This window comes from Anolis carolinensis, chromosome 2 (assembly GCF_035594765.1).
Source record: "Anolis carolinensis isolate JA03-04 chromosome 2, rAnoCar3.1.pri, whole genome shotgun sequence".
NCBI lineage: Eukaryota > Metazoa > Chordata > Lepidosauria > Squamata > Dactyloidae > Anolis > Anolis carolinensis.
Window position 1 is genome coordinate 34,712,766 of NC_085842.1, and position 10,082 is coordinate 34,722,847.

The following is a 10,082-nucleotide window of genomic DNA, read 5'->3' on the forward strand; positions in this document are numbered from 1 at the left end:
CTGAAAAAAAAATTAGGTTGCTGCTACGAAGTTTAAAAGAGACACATTACATTTTGTATTTTTGCAAAGGGAAATGTATCTCCCAACAAGGGGATACTTGAACCCAAACTTGAATGCTCTCAAACTGACTACAATTATCACATGATTGATATTTTGGGGGGGGGGGGGTTGTTGGTAGTGATTAATGATATAGCTGAGTTGCACACCCACGGCTCTAATTAATACATACTCCTCTGGGTTTATAAAAAGGCTGTAAAGGGCTGCAGAGCAGCCTCAGTACTATAGTGATGTGAAAGGAGTTGCATCTTTCTGCGTGCCACTGTCACAACAAATATTCTACCTGAAAGTGATGCTTGAATTTCAGGTGAAGCCTGCATTGATGCCTATGGGTGCTTCTCTTGAAAGGTAAACAGCTCCCTTAGAGAAGGAGATAGCCATTGCTTGTATCTGTCTTCCACTAGTCTAATCCTGTAGAGACTGCAGTCTTAAGTCTTCCATCAGTTTGACTTCTGTGACTGACTCTGTGTCCAGCCTTATTTAGTTGGTAAACAGGGAACTGTCATACTAAGTGTCAGCTCACCACAGCCGCTCCTGAATGAACACACGAGACTCTCTGTGGTATCACCAGGAACTTTTACTGTAGGAAACATGAACATCAGAAAAGCCAAGAATGGGAGGCTCCGGCCAACCCTCCTTTATATACCCTCCCCCTCATTTGAACAGTATCTTCCCGCTCAGTAAAACCCCGCGCAAATTCCCCGCCAAGTCCATCAGCCGTTTCTCCTCCGAGTCCTGGGACGCAGGTGTCTTATCAATGTCAGTGACCCTGAAACTCAGAGCCACATCCAGGCTCTAGTAGCAGGGTTCTGACATGGCGTCCTCCTCCCCTTCGTCCTGGAAGGAAAAGATTAAACACAACTATTGTTCTCCGCTGTCCAGAGTTCCTTTATACTTTTTTAACAGGCTGCAATGGAATACCGGGTGTACCTTTCCTAGGTCCTTTGGTAGCCTCAGCTCATAGGTCACTTCGTTTATTCTTTTTGCTACCCTGAATGGCCCTATATAGCGTGGAGCCAATTTCTTGGATGGGAACCCCAATTTCAGGTTTTTTGTGCTCAGCCAAACCAGATCTCCTTCGCCCAATTTGTCCCCCTCTCGGCGCCTACGATCCGCAAAGAGCTTGTACTTCTTTTGTGTTTCCCGCAATGCCTCTACCACGGTTTGCCACCCTTGCTTGATTTTGGCCGGCCATTCCTCGTCGGTCTGGCCCTCCCCTTCCTTCCACTCGGGTAGCCTGGGGAAAGGTGCCACCTCCTGTCCGTATACTATTTCGAATGGGGCACGACCTGTGGCCGAATGTACGGCCCCGTTAAAAGCCATCTCAGCAAACGGAAGAAGGTCCGCCCAATCATCCTGTCTATAATTGGTGTACATCCTTAAGAATTGGCACAGTGTCTGTTGGGTACGTTCGACCCCCCCGTTGGTCGCGGGATGAAAGGCCGAGCTCAGGTTCCTTTCTGCTCCTAACAGCTGTAAGAATTTTCCCCAAAATTTTGCAGTAAATTGGACTCCCCGGTCACTAATTATCTTGTCGGGACACCCATGTAGGCGATATACATGCTTCACATACAAATCAGCAAGTTTTTCAGCTGAAGGGAGTTTTGGCAGAGCCACAAAGTGTGCCTGTTTTGAGAATAGGTCCAATATTGTCCAAATGTATCTGTGGCCTCTGCTGGGGGGTAGTTCGCCTACAAAATCCATGGCTACGCATTCCCATGGCCTCATGGGCTCCACCACCTTCTGCAATAGCCCCTGGGGCTTCCCCGGTGGTGTTTTTCCCTCTGCACATAATTCACACTGCGTGACGTACCCCCTGGCGTCTTTCCTCATTCCGGGCCACCAGCATTGTTTGGCCAACAGTTTAATAGTCCTGGTGGGGCCTAGATGACCCGCACCCTTGTTATCATGGTACTTCCTTAACATTTCTCGTCTTAAACATTCAGGAATATACAATTTCTTATTTACAAACACCAAATCCCCACACAATTCTCCCTTTTCTTTGTTTGTTTGTAACCATTTGTCCATTCCATACGCTCGCTTCAACTCTTCCTCCCATATTTCTCCTCCCCCCGTGGAAATGGCAGTACGTTTGTTTTCTTTGGCCGCTTGTGCTCGAGTTAGTACTGCCAGGCCCCATTGCTTATCAAGAAAAATACTCCCTTCAGATTCCTGAATTCCTCCCCCGTGCTGAGGCATCCGAGAGAGAGCGTCAGCGAGTATATTATGTTTCCCCTGGAAGAATCTGAGTCTGAAATCAAAACGGCTGAAATATTGGGCCCATCTAATTTGCTTCGCTGATAGTTTACGAGGGGATCTTAGATACTGTAAATTTCTATGGTCAGTCCACACCTCAAACGGTGTTCCACTTCCTTCCAGAAAGTGTCTCCAGCACTCTAGTGCTTTTAGAATCGCTAAGGCTTCTCTCTCCCAAATCGGCCAGTTTTTTTCTGTATCGCTAAACTTTTTTGACAGATAGCCACATGGCTTCAGGTTCCCCCCCTCGTCTTTCTGTAGCAGAACTGCCCCATATGCCCGGTCTGACGCATCGCAATGTAATACAAAGGCTTTAGACATATCAGGGTGCTGTAGGACAGGCTCCTCAGTAAAACGCTTTTTAAGGGCTTCGAAAGCTTCCTGGCATTCTATTGTCCAGGTCAGTTTGGCCCCTGGGGCCTTCACTTTGGCTGTTTCTCCCCTACCTTTAGTCTTTAACAAATCCGTTAATGGCAAAGTGAGGCGCGCAAAGTCCTTGATAAATGTTCTATAGAAGTTTGCGAACCCTAGGAAGGATTGCAGCTGCTTCCGTGTTTTGGGGGCTTCCCACCCCCTCACGTCTTCTACCTTCGCAGGGTCCATCGCCACTCCCTGGGAGGAAATCCTATACCCCAGAAAGTCTATCTGGTCTTTATTGAACTCGCACTTGGCAAGCTTCGCATACAGTTTTGCTTCTCTCAACTTTTGCAGGACTTCCCTGACTAGTTCTATGTGTTGCTCCTTAGTCCGAGATACTAACAATATGTCATCTAAAAAAACAAAGACTCCCTTGTACAACAATGGATGCAACACTTCGTTGATTAATTGCATGAACGCGGCGCCTCCGCCGCACAAACCGAAAGGGAGCACACGATAATTGAATAATCCGAATGCACAGGAGAAGGCCGTCTTCCACCTGTCCTCTGGTTTAATCTGCAATTTATGGTACGCTTCAATTAAGTCCAATTTAGTGAATATCTGTCCCTCCGATAACTGGGCGATCAAGTCCTTCACTAAAGGTAGGGGGTATTTATTTCCAGAACTGATTGCATTCAGGCCCCTGTAGTCAATGCAGAGCCTCAGCGTTTGGTCCTTTTTGCGCCTGAACAACACAGGCGCCCCTAGAGGGGAATTTGAAGGCTCTATGAAACCCCTCGCTAGGTTTTTATCAATGTATTTTCTCAGTTCCTCCTTTTCCCTAGCCGACATTGGGTATATTTTTGCCTTAGGAAGCTCTGCTCCTGGGACTAGCTCTATCTTCACTTCAACTCTCCGCTTCGGTGGGAAACTGTCTGCTTCCTTCTCATCAAATACGTCCACAAAATCCCGATACTCTGGGGGTAATTTATCTGCCAGTTCTGCTATCCTGATAGAGTCTTCCTCCCCCCTTTTCCCCGGCTCCCTCTCCACTTCCTGGCTCCCTCCTTCCAACTTCATCCTGAAGATCATGCTCTTATCCTCCCAGTTGATTTGCGGGTTGGCCTGCCCCAGCCATGGCATGCCTAGTATAACATTATAGCTGGCTATTTGTGATATCACAAATGACACCTTTCCTTCCCAACTCCCTATCTTACACTTTACATCTTCGGCACTGTACTTAGCTAATGATCCCGATGCTGTGGATCCGTCCAACTGCGAAAAAGCTATTGGGGATTCTAGGTTCGTTCTTTCGCATCCCAATCCCTCGGCTAATTCAGGGGAGATGATGTTCCTGGAACATCCACAATCCACAAATGCTTTGCAGGTTGCTTGTTTGCTGCCACTTTCCAGCTGAATGGGGACCACTATCATGGCTTTGTCCTGACTTACCAACCCCCCCGAGTGGTGCCTCATCGGTGGTTCTTCCTCGGCGCGTTTCCCTGCCACGGCTCTTGGTTTGGGCGGGCCTCCGCCTTCCCCTTTTCTCTGCCAGCACTCGGCAGCCCTGTGGCCCAAACGGCCGCACACGAAGCAGCCCCTCCTGCTGGTGCTCACGTTCCCTGTCGGCTCCGTTCTCCTCCCGGCTGGGGTTGATCCCTCCTTCCGGCTCCCCTCTTTCATCTGCGGCCGCTGCTGTAGCCCTCCTCGGTGCCTCCTCGCCTGGGCCAGCGATGTCTCGATGCGCCCCGCCAGCTGAATCCATCCGCGCAGTGTGTCAGGCTCATCACGATGCACCGCCCAGGAGAGGATCTCCCGCCTGAGCCCCTCTTTGAAGAGTTCTATCTTTGTCACTGCAGACCATTCCGGCACCTTTTCAGCGAGGCATTGGAACTCCTCCGCATACTCAGATGCCGACCTCTGCCCCTGGGAGACGGTCTTCAACTCCTCCCTCGCCCGGATCTGCTCCAGTGGATCTCGGAAACGGGTCTCCAGGGCCCCCATAAAGCGTCGGAGTGACCCCAGACATGGGTCGCGCCGCGCGTGTAGTTGAACGTACCAGCTGGCCGCTCCCCTCTTCAACACTGCACCAATGGCCCGTACCCGGCTGGATTCCGTTCTAAAAGTGTGGGCATTGTCCTCCATATAGCCCCTCACCGTGGTCAGGAAAAAATCCAGTTCAGAGGACTCTCCCCCAAACTCGATCCTTAGTTCCTCTCGTCTCGGTAGGGGTCCCTGTGGTGGCAATCCCCAATTCTCCGCCCGTCGCAAGCCCCCTTGCGGGCCAGTGGGCCCCGCTGCTGCTTCCCTTTGTCCTGTGCCACGCCCGGCATTCGCCAGGGGCACCAGGGTCTCAGTTGGGAGCGTAGCCGGGATTCTCGGAGGCTTTTCCCCTTCGTCGTCACTCTCCTCCACCCGCGTCAGGCTCGTTTGGATCTTGGGCCGGGCACCGGGCTCCTTTCGCATTTCCCTTCCCTTCGGTGCTGGGAGGTCTGCAAAGCCCTGGCTGCTTCCCATGCTCACGTCCCACATTGAGCTAGCCCGGAGTTCCCTTCCTCGCTCCGGCTCCGCCAAAACCGCCAGGCGCTCCATCGCCCTCGACATCACTGCCAGGGTGGTCTCCATCGCCGACATCCTCTCCTCCAGAAACACCATCTTTTGCGGGCCTGGGGAAGGTGAACCTTCCTCTCCTCCGGTGCTATCTCCCCGCACCACTCCGCGCCTCTGGGTTACCCCATTTGGCTGGGCATAAGCGGTGGATGACGCCAGGGCCGCCAGCTGGTGGAACTCAGCGTCCGTCTCGGGAGTTGCCCTTTCCGACCTTCCTCCTCCGGCGCCCAAGAGCTCTTCATCCTCCACTTGCATGTTACACCTCACCGCTATAGCGGGATGGTGTCCGTATTCTTGGCTTAGTGTCAGCTCACCACAGCCGCTCCTGAATGAACACACGAGACTCTCTGTGGTATCACCAGGAACTTTTACTGTAGGAAACATGAACATCAGAAAAGCCAAGAATGGGAGGCTCCGGCCAACCCTCCTTTATATACCCTCCCCCTCATTTGAACAGTATCTTCCCGCTCAGTAAAACCCCGCGCAAATTCCCCGCCAAGTCCATCAGCCGTTTCTCCTCCGAGTCCTGGGACGCAGGTGTCTTATCAATGTCAGTGACCCTGAAACTCAGAGCCACATCCAGGCTCTAGTAGCAGGGTTCTGACACTAAGTATTTGTAAGCTGCTCTGGAAGACCTTTTGGGTGAAGGGTAAATACAAAAAAGCAAGCAAGCACTCTTTAGACTGACAAAATTTCCTGAGGAGATCATAGAGTTGGAAGAGACCCTAAGGCAGGCATGGCAAACTTCAGCTGTACAGGTGTTTTGGACTTCAACTCCCACAATTCCTAACAGCCAGTAAACTGGCTGGGATTTCTGGGTGTTCAAGTCCACCTAGAGAGCCAAAATTTGCCCATGCCTGCCCTAAGGGCTACCCCGTGCCACAAAGCTATGGTTCTGAAAGGCATCTGTGCCAATAAAACTAAATTCATGGTAAAATCACACAATCATATAGTTGGCAGAGATCCCAAAGCCAATTCAATCCTATTCCATTATGCCATAAAGGAATATGCAATTAAAAAAGAATTTGCAAACCTCACCTCCTCCAAGGTGAACTAAACCACCTAAACTGGGCTCTACAGGCCAATGGATACTCCACCACAGACATCAGAAGAGCTGCAAGGCCAAGAACAAGCCATGAGAGGAAAGACAAAGATCCACCCAGTGGAAAAGTGTTCTTACCATACATCAAGGGAACCACTGACCGCATAGGGAAGCTGATGAAGAAACACAACCTACAAATTATATGCAGACACACTAAGAAAATCCAACAAATGCTACATTCAGCAAAGGACAAGAGGGATCCTCTCACCTCTGCAGGAGTCTACTGTATACCATGCAGATGTGGACAAGTCTACATTGGGACCACCAAAGGCAGCATTGTCCAAACACGAATCAAGGAAAATGAAAGTCACTGCAGACTAACTCTACCAGAGAAGTCAGCCATATAGGAGCCCTTGATGAACCAACCTGGACACAGCATATTATTTGAGAACACAGAAATGCTGGACCACTCTCACAACCACCAGGTCAGACTACATAGAGAAGCCACTGAAATCCACAAGAATGTGGACAATTTCAACAGAAAGGAGGAAACCATGAAAATGAACAAAATCTAGCTATCAGTATTTTTTTTTTTAAAAAAAACCTTCTAAAATCAGGACAGTAAATAAAGAGCAACACTCTGAAAACAAGAAATTACAGAAAGGAAACAATCATGGCCAGCTAACACTTCCCAACAAATAATTCCCTCAGGCAGGAAGCAGCCAGACTTTGAAGCTGGAAGGCTTTTCAATGCTAATCAAGGTGGTTTATTGCCATATTCACACTTGCCTCAAGCAGAAAAGGGTTGTTTCTCCCACCCTGGCCTTTCCACCGATCGCTTAGTTTCCAAAATACTTCACAACCTCTGAGGATGCCCGCCATAGATGTGGGCAAAACGTCAGGAGAGAATGTCTCTGGAAAATGGTCATACAACCTAGAAAACTCACAGACACAGATATTGGACTACAACTCCTACTATCCCCGATGAGTTATTTGGCTGGTGTTTCTGTGAGCATAAATCCCCAAACATTAGTAGTTTTAAGCTTGGGAACCACTTCCTCCAATCATTCCTTTGTAAACCCGTACGCCACTTACGAGTACAGAATTATTCCCTCTGACTCAAAAGAGTTAATAGAGCTCTGACTGAGCCTAATAAACACTTCCTCGAGTAATGATTGCTTACGTTTTAACTACCATAACACGATATGGGTAAATGGATGCTTATAGTCAAACATAATTTCCTTGTACTCAGTACTGACTTGAACATATATTAATAGCATTTGTGGCATTAGCATTTGTATCGTGTTTCAAGGGTTCTGAGCACTTTGGAGGCATTATCTTGTAATCTTTGTGACAGCCGTGGCAGGTGGGTATTATTATCTTCCCTTTGCAGATGGGAGCCCAGGGGCCCTGAGGCAGCCCTCTCATCTCAAGGCTACCAAGTGAGGCCATCATGACTGAGATGACATTTGAAACAAAAGGCTTCATAGTTTGGTAGTATGGTCTGTTTGCTGCTACATTCATAGATAGTAAAAAATAATAATACACAAAGCCACAATCCTTCAAGGCAGCAGATCTGCAACACAAAGAGCTTAGGAGTACAGCAGTCCCTCTACATTTGCAGTTTTGTCTTTAAGTTGATTTGATGCAAAATCTATAAGAAACATTGAGAGGCCCACAGTGGCGCAGCGGTTTAAACCGCTGAGCTGCTGAATTTGCTGACCGAAAAGTCGGGGTTTCGAATCTGTGGAGCAGAGTGAGCGCCTGCTGTTAGCCTCAGTTTCTGCCAACCTAGCAGTTCGAAACATGAAAATGTGAGTAGATTAATAGATACCGCTCTGGCGGGAAGGTAACGGTGCTCCATGCAGTCATGCCGGCCACATGACCTTGGAGGTGTCTACGGACAACGCCGGCTCTTCAGCTTAGAAATAGAGAGGGGCACCAACCCCCAGAGTTGGACATGACTAGACTTAACATCAAGGGAAAACCTTTACCTTATAGGAAACATTAGGTCCTTCAGTGTGAGTCTTTGGTGACCTTCTTCCAGTTGCACTGGAGAACCTAGCAATGTATTCAGATAACACTTTCCTAGCCATTTGCAGGTTTTTCATCTTTACCCTATGGTAAACCTTCCTCCAACTGTACTACAGGATCTAGAGATTTCTTGAGAAACCACCGCTTTAGGAATCTCTAGGTCATCCAATGCTATTCTGTGTTTTTCTTTCAATTGAAATTTGCCAAAGAGTTGTGTTGGAAGACCTAGAAATTCCTACAAAGTAATATCAGGTAAAATAGTAAGAATAATTTCATTTTTCAAGGTTTTTCACTTTCATGAGATCCTCTGCCCTCAGGTCCCAGCGAGTAGTGGACTGATTCTACAGTGGGTCTCGGGATCCACTGGTATTTAGTGCCTTCTGGATACAAAAATCCATGGGGTGTATCTATGCTGTAGTATGAATGCAGTTTGGCACCACTTTAAACGCCATGGCTCAATGCGGTGGAATCCTGCAATTTTACAAGCCTTCTCTGCCAAAGGATTTTGGTGCTTCGTCGAGGGCACAGGGAAAACAGGTGTACAGGTGAAAAAGATCTTATTGGACAACAAGTTAAACATGAGCCAACAATGTGATGCAGCAGCCAAAAAAGCCAATAGTATTTTGGGCTGCATTAGAAGGAGGATAGTGTCTAAATCAAGGGAAGTCTTGGACCGCTCTATTCTGCTTTGGTGAGACCTCACCTGGAATCATACTGTGTCCAATTCTGGGCACCACAATTCAGGAGGGATATTTACTGGCTGAAAAGTGTCCAAAAGACAACTAAAAGGTCTGGAGACCATGAATCCCCTTGAGAAGCAACTTAAAAGAGCTGGGTGGGTTTAGCCTGAAGAAGAGGAGGTTAGTGGGAGACATGATATCCACCCAGGTACAAAAATGTGAAAGGATGCCATACGGAAGAGGGAGAAGACTTGTTTTCTGCTGCCCTGGAAACTAGGACTAGAAGCAATGGTTTCAAATGACAGGAAAGGAGATTCCACCTGAACATTAGGAAGAACTTCCTGACCTTGAGAGCTGTTCAACAGTGGAAATCATCACCTGGGAGTGTGGTGGAAGCTGTTTCCTTGGAAGTTTTCAAACAGAGCCTAGATGACCATTTGTTGGGGGTGCATTGATTGTGTTTTTCCTACATGGCAGGGGTTTGGACTAGATGGCTCATGTGCTCTCTTCTTCCAACTCTATACTTCTATGATTCTACATTAACATTGTGGAATTAATACAGTTGACACTACGTGAGAATCATGAGAGATGTCATCTTTAGCCTTCTCTGCCAAATAATGCTGATGCCTCACGAAACTACAACTTCCGTGATTCCATAGCACTGAGCCAAAGCAGTTAAAGGACATCCTCAGACAAAGCTGGGGAAAACAGGAGAAATTGTCTTCTTTGTGTGGGATTTCATCTTTAAATAAGACAAAGAATTTACTTACCCCCATCACACGGTATCACATCATCCCACCTCAGCCATCTGTAGAGAAGACACAAGGCATCGTTTGTAAGACAGACACTTCTAATAGACTCCTTTTCCTTCCCTCTCAATTTCCGTAATTTGAAGGAGACACAACATCGTTCTTGAAGATCCCATCCCACACTTTAATCACTGTTTTTTCCCATTTCTATGCACATTGTGAGCTCAGAAGACAATTTATCCCCACATCTATTTCTCCACCAGATTGCTGTGAGCTTTTGGGCTGTATGGCTACGTT

General features: G+C 47.9%; 1 protein-coding gene across 1 annotated transcript; it reads right to left on the reverse strand.

The window, feature by feature from the left end:
- Window positions 1-569: 569 nt before the first annotated feature.
- On the reverse strand, window positions 570-5,887 carry LOC134297089 (uncharacterized). The gene is made up of 2 exons (XM_062973777.1): window positions 4,123-5,887; window positions 570-894 (listed from the first exon to the last, which is right to left on the reverse strand). Exons 1-2 carry the CDS (start codon window positions 5,668-5,670, stop codon window positions 853-855), a joined length of 1,590 nt encoding a protein of 529 aa, XP_062829847.1. The 5' UTR covers window positions 5,671-5,887; the 3' UTR covers window positions 570-852.
- Between the last annotated feature and the right edge of the window lie 4,195 nt (window positions 5,888-10,082).

Bases quoted from the DNA above. Each gene is read 5' to 3' on its own strand.
- LOC134297089 (XM_062973777.1), bottom strand. From the start codon at position 5,670: ATGTTCATGTTTCCTACAGTAAAAGTTCCTGGTGATACCACAGAGAGT. The intron at 895-4,122 runs GTAAGTCAGGAC...TTTTCCTTCCAG, and splicing joins GGCACCACTCGGGGGGGTTG to GACGAAGGGGAGGAGGACGC.